At 35.7% G+C, this 22,662-nt stretch overlaps 1 protein-coding gene across 4 annotated transcripts in view; it reads right to left on the bottom strand.

Moving 5' to 3' along the window:
• The window catches only part of LRP1B (LDL receptor related protein 1B), a 687,296-nt gene that overhangs the window by 70,884 nt on the left and 593,750 nt on the right, over positions 1–22,662 (bottom strand). For all 4 annotated transcript variants that reach the window (XM_065840662.2, XM_071810731.1, XM_071810729.1 and 1 more), the window contains exons 63-69: positions 19,508–19,601; positions 17,775–17,891; positions 17,500–17,619; positions 14,483–14,602; positions 8,466–8,582; positions 1,563–1,669; positions 783–912 (exon numbers count right to left, since the gene is read on the bottom strand). In XM_065840662.2, the coding sequence (XP_065696734.1) occupies positions 783–912; positions 1,563–1,669; positions 8,466–8,582; positions 14,483–14,602; positions 17,500–17,619; positions 17,775–17,891; positions 19,508–19,601 (805 nt within the window). The remainder of the gene's footprint in view (positions 1–782; positions 913–1,562; positions 1,670–8,465; positions 8,583–14,482; positions 14,603–17,499; positions 17,620–17,774; positions 17,892–19,507; positions 19,602–22,662) is intronic.

The following is a 22,662-nucleotide window of genomic DNA, read 5'->3' as shown; positions in this document are numbered from 1 at the left end:
TTTCCTCATGCTCGGTTACAATGGTAGATACACTTATACAAATATTCATAGAACAAGTATATTTAAAAAATTGCTTTCTTTAAAAAAGTCTTAGAGTTTAGCTAAAGCTATGTAAGTACCTATAATTAAATAAGCTAAATCTATAAGAAACCATGGTTTTAGAAAGTATACGGTATTACACTTTAAAAAAATACATATTAATCAGTTTCAGTTAAAATACTGATGGATATTTTTGTCACACTTGAAATCAGGGGATTTTTGTCATAGGCATCTATCAGTTGCACTCATCTAGATGAAGCTTACAAAAAATTAGCAAAATTCCTGCAAAAATAAACAACTATATTTTCCAAGACAACAATATGGAAATAATAACAACAAAATTAATAATTTTCTAGAGAAAACCTTTGCATAAGGACTAATAAAAATTGAATGAATACCACAAAGCAAAAAAGCCCCAGAGACACCTTAGTAAAATGCCAAGAATTACTGGTTTTTTCAGAGAAGAATTTTATAAACTGAGTATGTATTATTAAATTATATTTCAATATATTTAAATACAATTCCTCTAACAAGTGTCATATTGAATACCTGTATCTAAGTGGGGTTTTCAAAACATGAGTTGGAAGACACAAAAATACACATTCAAAAGATGAAGTATTTCAGATTTCTTTGCGCTCCTTCTAGAGCCCAAGGAATCTCGATTTTTTGATTTATTTTCTCTTTGTTTCATTCTGTTTTATTCCTAGCCTCACTTTATTTCTCAGCATTATTTAAAACAATACCTGGTTCACAATTTTTCTCGTCGTCCCCAAGTTTGCAGTCTTCATGACCATCACATTTCCATTTTGCTGATATGCACTGACCATTGGAACATTGGAACTGATCTCTTGAACAGCCCGTTTCACAATACCTCTGGTGCAATAAAAACAATGTATAAATGAGATTAAGAGATTAATATAAACATTGATAAATACACAGCTGATCACAGAAGTTACAGCCTGTACTCGTCCACACTATGAAATACAGCAATGCCTTGTGAAATGGAATATATTTATAGATACGATTCATGAAAGGTGGCTGGTACCCTCTTAGTAAGTGGAAGCACCTGAGGTCCAGCACTGGCAAGAAAGGAGAAGGGACAAAAGGGACAGGAAAGAACAGAAAAAGAGCAAAGCATCATCCAGCGAGCTTCTGCTATGCAACAGTCTACATTGCTTTCTCAAAAAAACCACAAACCAACGCAAACCACTCTTGTGTTTAGAAAGAGTGGTTCCCCAAACAGGACACAACATATTTCCAGAATGGGAAGAGGTCCGGATCATCGCTGGGACAAAAAGACATAGACTACTGTTAAACATGGCTTGATTTTATTCGCATGTTCTTCTTTTAAGATAACAATTTCAATAGGTTTAGCTTTAATTTGGTAAAGATATTTTCATATATGCATTAACATGTAGAATTCCCCTTGCTGCTTTTCAAAATATTAATATGTGGGAATCCATTCTCCAGCAATATAAAACTATCAGTTTCCTAAAGAAATGTTTGTTCTGGAAGAAGCCTACCTCATCTGAGCCATCTGCACAGTCATAGTCTCCATCACACCAGAATCTTGCTGAAACACAGTCTCCGTTTGCACAAAGAAAGTCTTTCAAAGTGCACGTCTGAGGCTCTGAATAAAGAAAAGTAACAACCCTGGGATTATTAGCATTTCCATAAAATTTTTTACACATAAAACCCCCCAATCAATCAGTGAATGACTATAACAGAGTCAAAACCACTAACTTGTAAACTATAGAATTTTTTTCTGTAAGATTTTGTTTCATAACATTTTATAACTATATTTCATTTACATATGGCAAGATACTAATGAAAATACTTTCAGTTCTAACAAATTTCTTTACAAAATTATGTGATGCTGACTATATAAATATTATTTACTTCAATGCACATATGTTCTTACAGGTTTTTATGAGCTATGTACCAAAGAATAGAAATCACTTCTCTACCTGTTAACAGTCAATGTAATTAGAACTAACCAGATCTTTGACTTTCCATCACACAATAGCATACCATTTATCATATACCTTTTAATGTGTGCGCATCAAGAGTCAGCTTACCCTGCACTAAGGCGGGTAAGCATTCAGGGAAACAGTATTGAGATGGTAAACAGAATGCCTAAGAGGCAAGGTTTGGCGTTTTAAGAAAAATCCATTTTTTTCCAGAAATTAAATACGGAAGTATGAAAATAATCCACCAACTTAAATTCTGACAAAATTGTCAATTTGCTGGAAAACACAGAAAATAAAAGAGGAGGATAGGGATGGAATTTTCAAGTAATTTTAAGGAGACCAAAGGGAGACGTTAGATAAAAAGAATCTAAGGAGCTTATAGACAGATGGGAGACAGGAATGGTTGGAAGGTAAGTGGGATGTTTTGTGATAAATGGGTATGTTGCTCTACTCTCTGGGAAGAAACAAAACGCAGAGAGGTCTGAAATCATTATTAAAGGTGGACACAATAAAGGAGAAGAGTAGACACAAAATTAATTCAAGGCACAGGCAAAGCAAAGAGGGGAAGCAGGGAGTGATGGAGTAATCCTGAGAAGGTGAGATTGGCTGTTCCAGCCTATTTACTTCACTGTCTGCACAGCTCTGTGTTTCCCCTATTGCTGCTGCAAAAACCCTGGCCAGGGGACCAGACTGGAAGATTCCCCAGCAGAACACTGTGTGCTTTCCTCCTGAAAAACAGGACCAATACAAAGGAGACTGGATGGAAAAAAGTTAGTGCCTGGACTTCGGACACAAACAAAGGCAGAGAAGCAGAGGGTGTTGAGGAGAATTTCGGTAAGGCTTTCTATGCAGTTTAGACTGCCAGTCAGAGAGCAACGGGAAAGCAGAACTGAAAAAACAAACAAGGATTATTCGTGGGATTATTTCCATCACGGTAAACATTGCGTTATGTAAATAATGTAGAATAAAAAAAATAAGGATTAATTAGTAAGAGCTTTTCAACAGAGAGATGGGAAAAGAATTGAGGCGAATGGTAAACGACAGTGCATAAACCAACAAAGGGTAAAAAAGAAAAAGGAGAGACTGAGAGCAGACTGTAGCAATGGACAGTAATGGACTGGTTAGTGACAAAGGGTCCTTTAGCTAGTTATGGAAAGTGGAAGCATGAATGCCTTTAAAAACATTCCATAGCGATCAAGGAAAGCAAACACAAAATTAGAGGCGTCCAATTGACAAGAAATCGGTCAAATACCAGCATGACAATACACTAGACCTGAGTTGCACAGATCTAAGGTAAAGTTAAACTTAGTTTTTCTCCCTGGATTTATAAAAATCAAAAACTCTTTCAAGAAATGAATAGTTTTAATGAACCTTTCAGCTATTTTTGACAAAAAAGTCTAAATTATCCTGTTTGAAAGTTTTTAAGAGAAATTGTGTTTTTTTCAGATAAGCATAACTTTTCATTTTGAAGCTGTAAGAAAGTCATAATAAAAGCAGATCTACAGCAATTGCATCAGTTATCCAGCTATGCTATATTTAAGCAAACAATAGGTTACCATTTATATGGATTCTTAGATTATACACATACTAGTTTGCATTTTTTTCAAAGTAAAAGCACATTGAGAAAATGTTAGCAAATCACTGATATTTGATATTTTTTTTTTGTAAACAGGTCAGCCAGAGGAAGTTCAAGATATGATAATTACATAAAGGAAATAATTTGTGGAAAAAATCATTCACATGCAAATAAACGTTTGCCATTTTTCCATATTGATTTGCAAAATATAAGCAAATACATTTTCTGTACTGCTAATGAATTATTTATAAGCAAAGATTCAATTCTGCAAAATGTACACAATAAGCTAACTTATCAATTCTCTGTTTGCAAGAAATATTTCTTCTGTTGCTGGAATACATCTTTTTGATTTACATCTGAACAGAGGAGAGTACTTTCCCATCAGTGCTCAGACTGCTAGTGGAAGGAAGAAGTATTAACAGACTTCTGTATAACCAACGAAGGACAGCAGCTTTCAGCTTCTGCTTTACAAAAACAATGGAAACCCTGAGAAAAGGATTTTTGAATTATTAGAAAGAATTTTATTTGAAACACAGCACATAAGATGATCTACTTCTTTCATATATTTCTCTGAAAATAATCTGTAGAGTCAACGGACATTTGTCATCAACATAAACGGTAGCAAGGAAAGGATGCAATGAGAAACATTTACAATTATTTCATATTTGGGTTTAATTTTACATTTAATTATCATAGATATTGTACTAAGTCATGAAGATTTTTTGGGAGACCGATTACTTACATACAAAGAGAGAGGAAGAGAGACAGAGAGCTGGGTCTGTTCAGCCTGGAGAAGAGAAGTTGAGAGGGGATCTCATAAATGTTTATCAATATCTCAAGGGTGGGTGTCAAGAGGATGGACCAGACTCCTTTCAGTGGTGCCCAATGACAGGATGAGGGGTAAACAGGCACAGACTGAAGCACAGGAGGTTCCATCTGAATATGAGGAGAAACTTCTTTCCTGTGAGGTGCCAGAGCCCTGAACAGGCTGCCCAGAGAGGCTGTGGAGTCTCCTTCTCTGGAGACATTCAAACCCGGCCTGGACACCTTCCTGTGTGATCTGCTCTGGTGAACCTGCTTTAGCAGGTGGGTTGGACTGGATGATCTCCAGAGGTCCCTTCAACCCCAACCAGTCTGTGATTCTTTGAAGTCAGAAGGAAAAAAACATAGCTTTTCCCTTAAAATAGGATATGAAGTTCAAACTTAGAGTGTTCTTTTTCCTATATTTGTACTCAGAAGGGTAAAAGTTTGAAAACTTGGGGGTTGAGATAAGGACAGTTAAATAGGTAAAGCAAAAGCTGTGTGTACAAGCAAAGCAAAATAACAATTCATTCACTACCTCCCATCGGCAGACTGGTGCTTGGCTGCTTCCATCACATGTGACAGCCTTGGGAAGACAAACACCATAACTCTGAACTCCGCCTTTTCCCCAGCTTTTTACATGCTGAGCATGACATCAATGGTAAGAGATGCCCCTTTGGTCAGCTGGGGTCAGCTGTCCCCGCTGTGTCCCCTTCCGGCTGCTGGGGCAGCATGAGGAACAGGAGAGGCCTGAACAGCACCACTCAGCAATAGGTGAACATCAGCGTGTCATCAGCCCTGTCTTGGTCACAAATCCGGAACACAGCACCATATAAGCAACGGTGAAGAAAATTAAATCTAGCCCAGCCAAACAAGTACACTTGAGAAAATGGAAGAGGATGAAAAAAACCCCACCCTTCTTATAATTCTCCATTACAATACTGCTGAAACCAATGACACGGGCCATCCTGAAGAACGAACGCCTGCGAGTGTAAGATAATTAAACTGGTCATAGGTGGGAGTCTTTCTAACATATGTTATGTGGCATTAAATGCAGATTTTCTTATTTATTTCCAATAACCTAGCACTGTATTTCAGCAAAGAAGACACTTGTTCCTCGTTACTCCAGGCACAGGACTGGTAGGTGTACATAAGAGAAGAAACCTTTGGTACAAATCACTTCACCAGACCAAGTAGCATAGTTGCCTTTGGCTGGCTGCTTTCAGAGAACTGACACTGGGCATTGCCTGACATGCACCACGTCAGCTGAGACTTCAGCAATGGAAAGGATCTGAATTTACAGCACTGTCCACTCCAAATTTACTCAAGCTTAGTTTCTTTTGATACACTGGTTTAAAACGTTTTCACTTAAATATTAAATAACTGCTAGTTCTCATTGCATTTGGGATACAAACTTATCCCAGCACAAAATTAACTAATTTGTTTTCTTGACAACTTGTAAGAGCGATAAAACAGCTTTGAGAAGATTGTCTAGAAACAGTAATATTTTTTTTACACTGATTGAATTCATGTCTTTCTACAGCATTATTACATTTGCTTTGCTTCAATGTTTACAGTGTATTAAATTTTCTTTAATTACATTCAATAACACATCACTGGTGCCTTCTTTTCAGCAGGAATAAGACAGTCATTACTATGAAATTTTCCTTTTTTTTTGAAATACCCTGAAAGAGAAAATACTATTTTGCTCAAATTTGTTTTTAAAAATCCAAATAAACTCTGAAAGCAAATTACCCCTCCCAAGGTATATTAACCCAGAAGAATTAAAAACGCATTTGACTTTGCTTAGTGCTAACTCAGTACGGACCTATAACCTTCACAATAACTCTTACTTATTCAGAAGGGTCCAAATACAGTTAAAAAGTAACAGATTGTAAGACAAATACAGTTAAATAACATAGTTATAACGGGCACAGCTATTTGCATTGTACCACTAATGATTTTTCACAGTCATTTATGATATTTCCTAACACGCATTCTGTTTCACTTCTGATAGCTTCACCAGGATGCTGTGTGTGAATGCAAAGAAATTACACAGTGAAATGTGAATACCTGAGCTGCATTTCTGTAATTCAATGAATCCATTCTGCATTCTTGAGAAACAACTCATTTTCTGATACAGTTGCCTGGCAGGCCCTTTGTAAATTCATGTGTGCTATGAACAACTTATCATAACGTGCAATGTAATATATTTTGTCAAATGCTTTTGAAGTTCTAATTTAATGTATATTTGTTTCATTACACTTTATTCTGTAAGTGTCTACAAAGAATTTTACACGTCTATTTCAAACAACTGCGTAATATTCTATATTTTCCCAGTGCTTCCAAGATTTTGAATTTCACAACTGTGTCAGCCTGCTGTATTTAATTTAAACAGCAGAATATGGAACTCAACACTTAGGAGTGAAGCAGACATTGGACAAGCAAAGGAAACACAAACTACAGTTCATCCCTCCAGCCTTACATTGGTTGTGTCTGGGTATTCTCAACTCACTAATTCCATCTATTACAATTAACGACAGACTTCTTTATCCGAAAGTCTAGAGAAATGCCAAGAACTGAATATATAAATCAATTATTGATGTGAACACAAAGATGGCAAGTTTAATAAATAATTAAAAGAAAAACCTGGTGGATGATTGCTCCTAGATTTTTTTTTTTTTATTTCTTTATCATTTGTACTATGATAACCTAAACTTCAGGGAAGAAATTTGTGGATACTCGGTGATAAAAAGATCCCACTTCACACATGGCAAATTCCAAACACGATGCTTGACACATTTCATAAATAGCAATAACGTTTTATGGAAACGGTATGTCTGTCTTTGATTTTTACATGAGGATAACAACATAAATAATTTCTTGTTATTTTTAATATAAATGTATGTGGAAAAAGTCTCACTGGCACCAAGAATCAATTTTTTGCTAAATTCACCCAAAAAGTTAAGAAAGCTTTTGTGTGTTAACCCCTCACCCCAATAAATGGCTCTTAGGGATTACTGAGCTCATGACATTTTTCCCTTTAGATGGGACACTTGCATATGAAAATGACAGCACTCCTGCTTGCAGTAACTCACAACATTTTCAAATGTAGATAGTAACCAAAAGGCAGCCAAATGCAGACATCCTGTTCCTATGGACATCACGTCTCAAATGGGAGAAAGGGGCAGATGGCACTTATGCAGCATGAGAATGCCTAATTTATTAAGCTTTCTAAGGTATTAGCTTGAAGATACTAAATGTACATTCATGACAAAATGTCAGGAATATGCATTCAAGATCATCTACACAACAAGGTATTAATTTATTGGATTTCTAAGAAAAAAAAGAACAGAAATTGCCAACTGATGAGAAAGCACTTTGGAACTATTTGTGGAATTTCCCTCTTGAAGTATTCTATAAAGAGAATGATTATGAGATAAAATCATTAAGAATTTGTCATTTCTTCCTGAGAACCAGACCTACATTAACTCACTGAAAGTGGTTTATGGAGATTTATTAGGCATTCAGGTTCCTCATAGGTAGGAGACTACAAGGTTAACTGAGCTACTTCCAATAACAACTTACACTTTTTGACGTGACTAAGTATTATAGGAATAGACTTTTCAAGATACCAAACAAGGAAAATCATCCCAGGAATATATTGAATATAATGGGCAGATAGTGTTTGATCACACTTCTTTGTTAACAAATGCTTATCGCTTTATCACCAAGTAACTTTTATGACTCTTATCTAGAGATAAGAAACGCAATAAGTAACTTATTGGCAAAAGTAAACTAATTGTAATATTTTTTTAATCCATCAGATTATTGAGAATTCATAGGTCAGGCATTTTTTGCATAGCTGATACAGAATTACAGCACTTTATAAGAATGAATAAAAGTGGAGCATTTCAGCAAGGAACAATTTCAATTCTGGTCCAGCTGATTTTCAACAGATCAGATGGTGCTGTATAAAAACATACACGTGCAGTTTAACAGAATTAAATAGTTTCCTCTTACATGTTGCTAAACTGACTCCACTCCTTATAACATGTACTTAGGTAAAAGTTACTTACTACAGTTTTCTTCATCAGAGTTGTCACCACAGTCGTTTTGGCTGTCACATTTCCAATGGTCTGGAATACAGTTGTTGTTTTTGCACTGGAATTCATGAGGCCCGCAAGTTTTTTTATCTGCAATTAAGATACATATCATTTATATCATTGGAGGCAAAGTGGCAAACCTGGAAAACTGTCACCAAACACATCAAAACAAATACGCTGATAACATGAAAAATTAAAACACAGACTGTAAATACTGTCATTCAAAATAAAATAAATGGAATTCAGAAGTGGTCATAAATTAGCTTGAGTAAAGGTTATTGCACTGAATCTCATAAACTGCATTGACTTTTCCTTGAAAATAACTGTAAGGTTGCTTTACAAAAGATCATATCAGAAGAATCTATTGTCAAATGTACAAAATATATATTTCTCAAAAGCTATGTGTGCATAGAATAACTTATGACTAATACCTGACAGTCTGATGTCTTGGACTGGAATTCTACTTATACAAAGTGAAACAGTATTAAACATATAATGCTAAAGTGAGATTAATTTTCTTCATACAGTAGACATTCAATGAGCTTTCCTGTTTACAGAGTAGCATTTTAGGTAAAGCCTCTAGGAGATGCATGAACATCCTGAACTCCAGCAGGAAGGAGCTGCCTCTGTGTTTTCTTTCTATCTTTTATTTCTCAAGTAATTTTTTCAGGTTCTAAGGACTGAGATGAAATGAAGTAAATTAAAAAGATATCAGTGACATTTTCTTTGAGCAAAAATGAAGTTTGCTTTGTGAAAGCTTCAATGACATATTTAAAATTACATGTCACTGCGATGATATTTCAATAGAAATTTTTTAAATTTCCATTAGGCTATTTCATAGCATGTCAGTTCAGACTTCATATTGCTATCATGACAACTCTCTGATTTCTAATAACTGACAGAATGAAGGAGGACTGAAATACTAGCTTAAATCAACCCACTTTGTCTGCCTGTGAAATGGAAAGGCTGACAAATTAGAGGTATTGGATTGGATGCCACAGCCAAACTGCTGCTTTTTGTGCTTTGTTTTAGGTGTGGTTCTGGAACTAGAGTGATAAATCAAAACTACATTTGAATATCAAGACGGCGAAGGTAGATGGTGTGGCAGCTCAGTTGCATACACTTAAAAATTTGGTAATTATTACACAATACTGCCTTTCATATTTGTTCTTTATTCTCTGCCAATATCATGACTGTAAGTAGTTTCCTCCCAAAACACTTTTTCCTGTGATGTTTCTCAAGATGCCAGTGTACGACATTTCCATCATGACATTTCAAATACTTGCACTGGCAAGCACTTACAAACATTTAGCATTACAAAAGATAAAAATAACTCCCTCCCCTGAAAATAAACATGCTCTTGTATTTTGTTTCTGTATCTTTGCAAAAGGTGAAGATTCAAACCAGAAATTCATCCTATATTTATTGAAGTGCTTCTGCTAAAGTTTCCAATCTCCATTAACATATTTGCCCACAAAATAAGACCTAAAGAATAATGACAGATTATATTCTATTTATCCTATTCAATAGAAATACCAAGATCTAATCAGTAATACACAAAAGCCAGAGTTGACATCCCTTCATTTCAGCTACCTGCTAGGATGAAGAGAACACACCATATATCTTTTCTTATTCTTCATAAAGAATTATCTACTTCTTAGGGATGCTAAATCCATTTTCTAGCATTGCCTCTTTATACTTGTGAAGAAACGTTGGATTTTTTTTTTAAATTTATCCAACTATAGTCTAACCTTACAATTACCACTTGAATATTAACCTTTATCTTCTTACTCTATTTTTACCAAACACATAGAAATAGTGAATTCTTTATATAAAATATTTTGCATGTTTGTAAGGCTTGCTCTTGTTCACTTCACTTCTGAAATCTTTACTTTTCCCTTGGGTTGACTCAGAACTCTCACAGCAGCTTATAGCTGACAATGCCTTTTAAACCAGATTTGCTTGTCTTGTATCTCCTTCACATTAATGAGAGATGAAGAAAACATGAGGATACTAGAACTAAGGTATAACAGATGAAGGTTTGGGGAAGTTGTGTAACAAATATCTGATCTTTGAGAAAGATTGATTTACTCAAAGAAAATAGTGAAAGGCCTTAGTTTTTGAATCGGGGAACTCTGAAAACCACACATGGACCCCCACACATTTGTCATTGCTGTTTTCAGCACTAAATTGCTTTCCGTTTTTATTAAAATGGGACCACATTAAAATGTAAAAGTTCAGATAAGTATTGTACAAAGACAAAGAAGTTAGTAATGATAACTCAATCATCATTTTTCTCTCCTCAAATTCTTATTAAGAGATCCATTGGTCTTCTGTAACAGGCAAAGGGCCATTTGAGGTAGCAGCTGGTTGTTGGGGTTCATCTCTGATGCACAGCAAACTAGAATTTTATTTTAGAAGTCTAAATGAGCACGAAGAAAATAGGATGAAGGCATAAATGGAAAACAAAACAAAAGAAATCCCAAAATACTACATATACACTCTAAAAGCATTTTCATTCAAGTATCCATCCCTATGAAGTAAAACACTATTTTGCCACTAACTGTACTACACTGCTGTTTGGGGATTTTAATTCCATATATGTACATTTTTGTGCATTTGTGTGTGCGTGTGCATCCTTCAAATGCCTCAAGAAACACAGTCATCAGAAAAAAAAACCAAACACTTTGACTTTAGGCTAAAAATGAAATTAATATTAAAGAAAGTGAGGAAGCTGAAAGCAGTCATACTACTGTTTGACACACTATATTCACAAACACCTGAAGTACATAAAACCTTTAAAGCAGATTTTAATAATTTTCCAAAACAGCACACAGCTTTCTTCAGATTCTAACTCGAACAGGTCCTTTGTGATGATAAGTATTAAAGTTATGAGCAAGGATTTCCTTAATCTAATGTGTTCTTTTAATTGCCTGGACAGAAAGCATGAATTAACTCCACCTCCTGTTCTTTGAAAAACACCATACACTCATTAATAGGTGTACATTTCCTAATTCTGCTTCAATTGTCTTAGTCTGAAAGTAACCACAGAAGGCTAAACACATTCAGACTACTTCTAACAAATTTACTCAGTATCTCCAATAACACACAGTAACAAATGTTGAGCAAGCAAAAACATATGATTATGGAGCACTTCAGCAAAAATGGGATTATCCTTTACACAAGTCTTGCATTGTAAGCATTTTAGATATGAACTATAAATGATAACATGTTAATATTAGTATCAACGTATGCAGATCTTTATTATACTTGGCTTTCAACCCAATACTTCAATTCTATCAAATTTTGTTCATAAAAATAACAATGTTTAAATTAAAAACAGAACAATGCAGAAAATCAAACTATGTTCAAACTACTGCTATAATAAGGTCATTGAGACATATTTCAAATGCTAAAATTATGGATAACTTTGAGATGTGATTAAACCCATCCTGTTCTTAAGGTTTAATTGTTCTCTGAGTGTTCGTAACTACAAGTGGTACAGTGATTGTGGATACAGACAAATTGTTCTGTCTCCTCCAACACAAAAACTAAGAGCATTATACACAGCCAGCAGGTTTAAAATAAGAACTAAGTGTTTTTTCAGGGGGGCGTGTAGTTAAGCTGTGGAACTCCTTGTTGCAGCATATTGTGAAAGATTTACAAAGGTTAAAGGAGACTGAAACCCATCAAGGGCTATTGCACACAGAGACATATTTGACTCACAATATCTCCAAGCCTCAAATTGTTAGAGGCTGGAAGAGTACCCCAGGGAAGGTTCATTACACCCTGCTTCGATCACATATTCTTCCCTAGACACTGCCTTTCAGTCACTGCCAGAGACAGAATAAAAGGTAAGATGAGTCTTAGGTATGAAGCAACATAATCAGTTATATATATTTTGCCTGAAAACAACCATTTAATTTGGGAGTGCATGCATTGCACCTCTATACTATTTAATTGCTTGAGCAATTTGGACTTCGTTCTTTCTATTCACTCGAATGATGAATCACAGTGAAGTACCTTTTATAAATCCAATTCTTCCCTTCATAAGTATAATTTTTCCTGTTCAGTGTCAGGCTTTTATTTTCCCTCTTTGCTTTTAAACTTCTTGTCTTGAGAATATTATTAGATTAAGTATTCTAAGACCCTTTGTGTCATATCAGTTGGCCTTGCATGGGTTGCTCAGAACATGAATCCACAGTTTGGAAGAGTGGAATGCTGTCCAGATTGGAAGACAACATCTTGTCGGAGATCAAGGTGATGAGGGACAGTGCAGGAGAAAACGCCTATGAAGTGGAACAGAAAGTGAGCAGTGCAGGGACATTTCCGGAAGAGCTCAGAACAGGATATAGAGTCTCGATGGCGGAGATTCATCTCTTCTAAGCTTTGCAAGCACTGTTTCTTCAAGCTTTTGGACTGTAACTTCACTTGATACGATTAATTAGTTTCCCCTTCTTGACAATTCAAATGATCGTCTTGCATTTTCAGTGTGAAGGAAGAATTCAATTTCCTAGAAATATTCACCAGCTCCAATATTTTCACATATGTGCTCGTGTCAACTGCTTGAAACACATCTCTGGAAATTGGGCTGTCTTTCAGCACTCTGTGCTTGATTAGGGCCTTTAATTTTGTTACTCTGTTGTCCCAGTGGTAGCTTAATAGTGTCCAGACTCATGTATTTCATCAAAACATTCATTGATGTGTTGATGAGTAATGGTCAGCTTTGAATGTTCTGTAAAACTCTTTGTCCTGTTCTCTTCCATCTCAGAGCATTCTTCCATCTTTTCCTTTATAGACCTGTCTCAAGATTTCCACAAGTTTTTCTGCACTTGGCTAGTGTAGCTCTTGAATTGACATCCATGTCCAAGGATTTTCCAACAATTCTGATCCACTTGTTTTGACTTTGATTATTTGTAATCCATTTCCCATGTGGAATATTGTATTGATTACTTTCTTTCATTTACAACAGAAGAGTTGACTCAGTACTTTGCAACAATGGAAGCAATGACTGAGAACAACTACTACTAATATACGGTCTGGAGTTTTTTTTTCCAAGTGATAATGGATAGCAGGCATACACAACAATATCACATACACACCAATGTGAAAACTGCTTAGATATTTTCAACTTTCTATGAGTATTGTCTTAATAATTTTAACTGTTCCTGCAGAAATATAAACAATCTGTTCTGTCAGTGAAAATCACACTAAAAACTGTAGAGTTGTAGTTGTGATCCAAAAGCAAATCTTAAAAAAAGCAATGAAAAATTACTGAATTCAAAGCTAGTACTTAACGTTCTAAAAAATCTGCCTCAGTGGGGGAGAACAGCATGGTTCTGGATACTGTGTAAAATCTAACAGAAATCAGGGTTTGGTTTGGCAATGGTGCTATTCTATCCTTCATCTTCTTTGCAGAGGATCTGCCTCCTCAAACCATCAGATTTAAGTACAAATGTTTCATAAGCATCAGGGGTTCTTGGAGAAGTCCTAAGGGGCTGCCAAGTTTGCAGAGTGGTGTGTTAGGGCACAACCCCTGGAGCTCTCAGACAGAGGCAGAGGTTGGTCATGTCAAGTTGGAATCTGCTCCGAACCCTTCTGCACAGCCAGTCTTAACTAACACGATTTGCAAATTATTACATTTTCCACTACTTATTAAGTACAGCAGCAAAAAGGATACAGAATACATTGAGGGAAACTGGATAATAGTATGAGAAAAATCAAGAATGTCACTATATTCTCATTTACTCATTATTCCAATATTCGTTACAGCTTCTGCCAATAAAGTAGTAGTATAATATTAGGTTTATAGACTACCCATATAAAGGTCACGATTCATCAAGAACTGCATGAACTACATACACCTATCCTATCAGATACGTGTTGTCATACATTGAAAGAGGCCATATTAAGTGGGATTATTTCCTTTTACTACTTTTTTCAAAAATGTCCAGCTGCAGTAATACACTGAAAACCACTGGCATACTCACCACAGTTAGCTTCATCCGATCCATCTGCACAATCTGGGTCTTCATCGCATACCCACAGTTTCGAAATGCAGTGTTTCGTTGTTTTACACTGGAAATGGTCTGGAGAACAACTGTTTTCAGCTTTAAATAAAAGGATTCCAAATTAAAACTAGAAATTCCTGCTGATATTAAAAACATCTGTTTTAAAGAAAAAAAAAGGACTCAAAATTCAGAAATCAGATATCTCTAGCATCACTTACATAACATCTCCAAGCAAATGGCATTCAGATTTATATTGTTTATCATTTTATCTTCTGTTTTACATAATTTTTTAAATAACAGCAAGGTTGAACAACTCTAATAAATGAAGTGGTCATTGTGATATTCTTTTAACAACAGGCAGACTTAGCATTGATATGATAAACGACTTCAGTAAAAAGCAGTCAGATTTTTAATTTTTGTTTCTAACTTCTTAAAACATGTTATCCATTCTGAAAATCAGTTAGTTTGAAGGACTAAGAGAGCTTTCAATGCTTTGACCAAAAAGGTAATCAAAATTATGTAAGAATTTTGGTGAAAGTCTGTGCTCTCTGTTAAAAGAGACCATGGGTAAATGGTGAGAAAAGTTTGAAAATTATTTCACTTTATCAGTTTAGCAGAAAAATAATTTAATTAATCCTGCAGCGTGATAAAGATGCAAAGACGCAGCTAACTCTCATCCTGTTCTTTCAGGATGATTGAAGTTAAAGTTTTAACTGCTTCAGTTTTAGAACAGCCACTTGACAACAAGAAAGATCCTCAGTGGACTCAGGTGATTCTACATTGACTCCCTCCCAACCATCTATGCCAGATCTTATTATTTCTTGAACTCTTACAACTGAGACCATAGAGGCAAGATCAATACAGAATTTCTAACTGGTCTGTGCGCAATCTGTTTGTGATCAGAAGCTTAAGGATTTCTTTAGAGATAAGTATATGTACGAGAACCTTCAAATTCTTCAAAACTGAACTGAACATAGGTAGAGAACTGTTTGATCTATTCTCTGATAATGTTTTCCCATATTAATGTTTGTCCCACTTTACCTGGGGAACTCCATAAGGTTTTTAACAAACTTTCCTGTGCCTGTTGAAAAGCAATTTGCTCCTTGATATAATCATTCTTGTTTCTTGGGTTTGGTAAGATGAAATATTTCAGGTTTGTTAAAAGTTGGTGTGTTATTTCCTGCAGTGTCATGTTTCCATATATAAATTTACAGTGCTAGAAATAAATAGCATTTAGACTTGGCTATGCTGCTAACTATATTTATAAAAAAATTATACTGATTCTCAGCTAGGACACCTCACCAGGGGATCGCAAAGTGCTTTCCCAAGAACAGCAGCATAATTGCCTCTATTTTACTTACGGAAAACCTTAAGTATGAAATATGGCCTTTTCAAGGTCACCTGATACATAAAACAAAATGGTGGTAGAGCAGAAAAAAAGGTCTTTATTTTACAAAACCTAGATCAGTGCAATTAGAATGAAACAGATAATGTCATCTGTTATCTGTCTTGTGACAGGAGCCCAAATCAATATGAACTTCGTGGTAGACCTGCTTAAAACCTCCCGTTTTCATAATCTCCACAAAGGCAACTGAAGGGCTTTCAGAAGCCATAAACTAGGTTTTTAAAATTTATTTATTATTTTTTTTAAATTAAACTATAAACTAGCACACTAAACTTTCTGAAGAGAGAAGCTAATAAAGTCTAGGTAAAATAGAACAGAAATTAATAATGTATATAATTAATGTCCCCCAGTCCCTGCTGTGTCTTAGCAGGAGGGTTGATTGCTGAGTTTCAGCCAACTCCAAAGCTTGCTGGATGTCACGGCAGACTATCCTCTTCCCGCTAATCCCTAGGATGTTTTCAACTCCATCACTGCTGATCCTGACCCTGTTCTTCCCACAGTCCCTGAGCGCAGCTGCGCTGTAGACTCTGCTGCTCTGATTTAATTTCTGTCAGCTACACCTCAAGGTTTTGAGAACCTTCCATATACCATGTGCAGTTCTTTAGAACAATAAAAACCACCTCCCCTATCTTGCACAGGAGTTTACTTGACCCCACTTAATCAGTTTTTCAAGAAATCTAACAGCAAGCTGACATGTAATACTGTTTGTCAGAGGCTACAGCTCTGCTGAGGTGTTTGGAAGATGGCCATTAAACATGACCATCAACAAAGCCTTTGTATCCCTAGCAACCTTTCCCTTGGAGAAGGTCACGTTCTTTGCAGAAATGCAACATATGCAAACCCTGAGAAAGCTAATTCAGAAAATAGGAATAAGCACTTTAGATCAGCAGTAGATCTGAATAATGAACTGAGTGAAGGACAGAGACGTATTTCAAGATGTCATCATTTTAATTACAAAATGACCAAAGAAACAAGATATTCAATACATTTCAATTCTAAATCTGAAAATGTTTTCTCTGCTTATATCTAAGAAATATGGAGTGAAAATAAATTTATGAAAAGATGTATTAAAAGCCGAGTAAAGGGAAATCTAGTCAAATACGCAAATGAATGAAGAAGTCCCCAGACGAAAGGGAATAGAAAAGGTAGAAAACTTCATCCAATGAAAAAAAACATATAGAGTGAGCTTTGGATCTACATAATTTCAAATAAAAGACACAGAAAAATATATTTTTCCATTGAAATGCATTGCTGCAAGGCATGGCAGATGAAAGCATCAAGATGAGTCATTTGTGAGGTGGTTAAGAGTAGAATTTCAGTCTAAATCAGAAACCAAATTAAATGCTTGAAATTAATTGCTTACACACCCCTCTTCTTTGCAATGACTTTAAAAAATGAAGTTAGTAAATGACCTTTTAATTTGTTCTCTTATAAACAAAGCAAGGTACATCAAACTATCTTGTGAATTAAGTGGTTTACATGTTCCTCAAATTATCTCACAGAAAGGACATTTACAGTATTACACATATATTACTTCAGTTCCTTTTTTAAAACCAGCTACATTTTTCTAACTTCTCTAAATGTAACTTACGACAGTCTCTTTCATCTTCTTCATCACCACAGTCATCCTGTCCATTGCATCTCAGATTTATTGGAATACACTTCTGATTCTTTGTGCACTTGAACTGACCTGACAGACACACATGTGTGTCTGTATGTTAAAAGAAAATAAAACAAGTTAAAAAGATTAAAAGTTAAAGATGAAAACATTTTAAAATAGAGATAAGTTTCTTGTCAAAATTTAAAGGATGACATTTAAATCAGTTTGGCATGTTTCTGAAGTCTACAATACATATAATCACCTACCACAGTTCAGTTCATCAGAATTGTCCCCACAATCATTCTCTCCATCACAGATAAAGGCTGGAAGTGCACAAAGTCCAGTTCCGCACTGAAAACGTCCTGGTTGACATCTGAATTCAGCTGAGGAAAAAAACAAACAAACAAAACAAATTGGTTATCAATACTATTAGAGGACTGGTTAAAGTATCAATAGTGTTGTTCTTCCTCTATGGACTACTCCGAAGTATTTTGATTAGAAACCTTTCTATTTGCCTACATACTCTCAATCTGAAAAGATATGAGTAGCTAAAATGTGTGCGTACTGCTGCAAGATCGATTTCAAAATCTGAGATTTAAAATCTGTATAACTATAGTTCTACTTTATTAATGATACAGAGTGCAACCCTCTACAGGTTGATGCTTACTGTTAGCTCAGAGACTTGCAATTTATGTTCTAAATGCTAGAGTTGGAGTCTGCATTTAAGAAACTCACTACCCCACCCTAATTCTGTTTCCCATTAAAGGTCCAACAATGCTCCTGCCATTTGAGTGAATGTGCAATTATGCACCTCTATAGTAATATTTTATATAAACATAGTGTAGCTTAACATATAAACTTATGTAGAATGATTCTGCTCTGCAGCAGAAAAAGAGAACTAATTACAAAATTGTAAACACATGAGTGGAGAGATTTCAATTAAAAAAAGTCAAATGAACAGCTACTTAACTGGAAGATTCTAGAACAGATAGCAGATGCATTTTTGTGTGTATAAGTTTGAGGGAATAAGACAAGAACCACTTGATTTATGTAGATTAATATAATAGTATTAGTGACTAAGACTGAAAAATAGTATCATCAACAGATTTACTGCTTACGAATCCAGTACTTTTCTACATAAATAAACTTACAGTCAGCTAACACAGACACCACCCTTTGGGATGCTGAAAGCATCATCATAACTGACTTCCAGTTGTCTACAATTCAATAGGGGAATACTGCAGTAACCTATTACAGTAACCTACTACGTGGACAAAGGGAGGCTATGGAGAAACATGCTTATATGTATCACCTTTGGGGGATAGTGTGTCAAAGTTACATAGGATGCAACAAAAATGTTCACTGCATAAAATTGTTCATGCTGGAGAGGTGAGATTTAGCTCTCCAAACTTTCCTTTGACAATATTTACCAAAAAATTATTTATATAAAACGTATTGTGAAAAATACACAGAATTTTAGTAGGAATCACATGGAGACCATTCTTCTTGTTCAGAAAATTGCACTAACAATAATGTGTAGCTGAACTTGTATAATTGCAATGATACATAAGCAAAGAGATTAAAATTCCACATTTCTATTATACAGAAAAGTAAGCTAAACTGTTAGAATTTTTTATTTATGTATAAAAATCAGAAACCTCAGAAATTAGGTATAAAATAAAAAATCTCTAGCAAAAAAAAAAAAAGTAACTGTCATCAAATAAAGGTTTAAAACCTGAAAAACATGTTCTTATGATTGTCCAAAGGCCTTAAAAGACGTTCAGTACAAAGGAGTTAAGAAAATTACTTTACAGGCTTACAAACAAGAGCCTGCACCCATTGTAAATCTGCCAACAATCAAAGAAAACAGTGCTGCAAACAAAAGTATTAAAAAAACAACCAACAAAACAACATCACCTCCGCCTAACAACTACAAAAACACTATATTTGACCTGGGATCTACTGACAAAACCAAGTTCCAAACTCAGAAAGCACTTACGGCATTCCTCAGGCTCGTCAGAGCCATCTCCACAGTCATCGACAGTGTCACATTTCCACCAAAACGGAATACATTTGTCAGTTTTGCAACGGAACTGTAAAAGGAAGGAAAGATGGAAGAAAAAACTTTGATATGAATATTTCTATATTTAAGTTTAAACAGAAATAGTACAGTATATGAAAAATTAGATTCACTGCTTAAGTCATTATTCCATTAATCTACTCCGACTGTTATTTTTTATAACATTTATTTTTAAAATATTCTTTTTTTTGGAGATGTTTTGCACTGAGACTTACACTGATACAAATCATTGTAGTTTCAACATCATTTCTACACCAAGTTACAGTGCCCCAATATCACAGAATCACAGAAAGTCAGGGATTGGAAGAGACCTCAAAAGCTCATCCAGTCCAATCCCCCTGCTGGAGCAGGAACACCCAGCTGAGGTTCCACAGGAAGGTGTCCAGGCGGGTTTGAATGTCTGCAGAGCAGGAAACTCCACAACCACCCTGGGCAGCCTGGGCCAGTGTTCTGTTACCTCACTGAGAAGATTTTTTTCTCAAATTTAAGTGGAACCTCTTGTGTTCCAGTTTAAACCCATTACCCCTTGTCCTATCTTTGGTTGTCACGGAGAAGAGCCTGGCTCCATCCTCCTGACACTCAACCTTTGTATATGTGTAAACATTAATGAGGTCCCCCCTCAGTCTCCTCTCCCCCAAGCTCCAGAGCCCCAGCTCCCTCAGCCTTTCCTCACACGGGAGATGCTTGACTCCCTTGATCATCTTTGTTGCCCTGTGCTGGGCTCTCTTCAGTAGTTCCTTGTCCTTCTGGAACTGAGGGGCCACAACTGGACACAATATTCCAGGTGTGGTCTCACCAGGGCAGAGTAGAGGGGAAGGAGAATGTCTCTGATCTACTAACCACCCCCCTTCTAATACAACTCAGGATGCCACTGGCCTTCCTGGCCACAAGGGCCCAGTGCTGGCTCATGGTCATCCTGCTGTCCTCCAGTACCCCCAGGTCCCTTTCCCCTACACTGCTCTCTAATAGGTCATTCCCAACTTATACTGGAACCTGGGGTTGTTCCTACCCAGATGCAAGACTCTATGATATGTAACACTCATTGTATTTTGCTGCATTCTATAATTTGATCCTTTAAGATCTTATTCAAAACAACCACCTCAATTCTTTAACAGTCTTTGCAGGCTGCTAAAGCAGACTTTGGATCATTTATCCAGGTAAATTAAAACATCCAGTTTCAGAAAAGGGCCTTAATGTGCAGTTGTACTTCCGTACAGTATTGTTTCTATTGTTTGAATTAAATGAGAAAAACAGAAGCTAGGTCTTCCAACCTTTCAAAGGGATAAAACATTCGTACAAAAAAAGAAATATCCTTTGTAAGACCTTGGCAGTGCCCTTCTCAGAGCTCAGGCAACACCGTACCTTTGTTCTCACTGAAAGAGGAATGCAAACAAAACAAAGGGTAGAAATGATCTGATGTAATCTTCCAGGTCTAAATATAAAAATCAGGCTTCATTATGTGGTTGAGGTTAGGAGAAAAATTTGGACAGGCTACCAGCAACTGCTTTTCTTCTGAAATGGTTAACAGTCAATGTGTTGTAAAAAGCATCGTAGGAACAGTTATGATTTCACAGAAGAATGTGAAGTAGCAAAGTATATTTTTGGCACTGATCTCTGCATCTGATACCATCAGATTGATAAATTATCAAACAATAAACAGATTTCAAAATTGGAAGAAAATTACTAATGACCAATGTCAACTTGTAACTGTCTGAAGCAGCTTCGATTTAACCGAGCTCTCCCTCCTACAGAACTATCCAGAAATGATAAAATATTGCTCCTGGAGGATCCAAGATGTGATGCTATCCTTCAATTCAGGCTACCGAAGAATTATTTGGAAAGGAATAGAGCCATTCAATCAACTGTCAGCATATACATTCACCATGGAACAAGCTTGTAGTGCCATTTAAAGAAAATTTTTAGAAAGTAAAATAAGTGTGTTTTGTTTTGTTTTGTTTTGTTTTTAAACCAAACAAAATTGAGCAGTTAGATATGGCAGAATATAGGTAAGAAATTCCACATTTCACAAGTGTTTTTCACTTTCTTTTTGTTCATCACTTAATGGGTAGTAACACGTAAACAATCTAAACAGAAAAGATTTGATGAACGAAGCAAAATCACACCAAACACTACTTCAAGGGAACAGAAGACAGTGGGACAGTTGCTTAAGTAACAGTATTATTTAAACAAAACTGTGCATCATTTATTAAAATGACCACTGTTACCTAAAAATTAAGAGCAAAACTCTTTCCTTAATGAGAATAGACAAAATGCATCATGATGTAGGACTCCGTAAGAGGTCATTAGCACACACATAATAGATGGACTTTGAGAAAAACTGAACTACTAGAAAGATTTTAAGGTCATGTGCATTTTTACTATCAACTGACTTATTGTCTGGGTAGAACAGTCCAAAGACTTTTATCAAAGTGGTTCTCCTATAAGAAATCAATATGTGCTACTCAATCTACTTTATATTTTAAGAAAATAATCACCAAGTATTTATTTCAAGGACTGTGGAATCCAACTCCCATAACGAATCCAATGTTTTAACTGATGCAATTGTTAATTAATTGTATTAATTAGTTGTGTATTGATGCAAAGGGTTGTCAGGTATTGGAACAGGCTGCCCAGGGCAGCGGTGGAGTCACCATCCCTGGAGGGGTTTAAAAGACGTGTAGATGTGGCACTTAGGGACATGGTTTAGGGGTGGACTTGGCAGTGTTAGGTTTACAGTTGGACTCATCGATCTTAAAAGGTCTTTTCCAAACTAAATTATTCTATGAGTTGCATTTCAGCTACTTGATTGTTTTTAATGTAACCTCATTTAGCTAAGAGGACTGGGTTCACTTTCTTGAATCAATGTAAAGTTCATTCATGCATGGATACCCTCAAATCTTTGTTATATATGCTTTGTATTTTTATGTTTCATATTTTACAGAAATGCTTTTTTCCAAGCATTTCTATGGGTTTAGTAGCTCTATTTGTTCTAGTGACTGGCAGAAAAATCCACATTTGAAAGGGAACAACTTTTCCATTCTCTGGAAAAAAGGCATTTGCAAGTCTATTTTCAA

This window comes from Patagioenas fasciata, chromosome 7 (assembly GCF_037038585.1).
Source record: "Patagioenas fasciata isolate bPatFas1 chromosome 7, bPatFas1.hap1, whole genome shotgun sequence".
In the NCBI taxonomy this organism is placed as follows: domain Eukaryota; kingdom Metazoa; phylum Chordata; class Aves; order Columbiformes; family Columbidae; genus Patagioenas; species Patagioenas fasciata.
The sequence above is the reverse complement of the archived record's forward strand: the minus strand, read 5'-3'. Positions and strand labels throughout refer to the sequence as shown.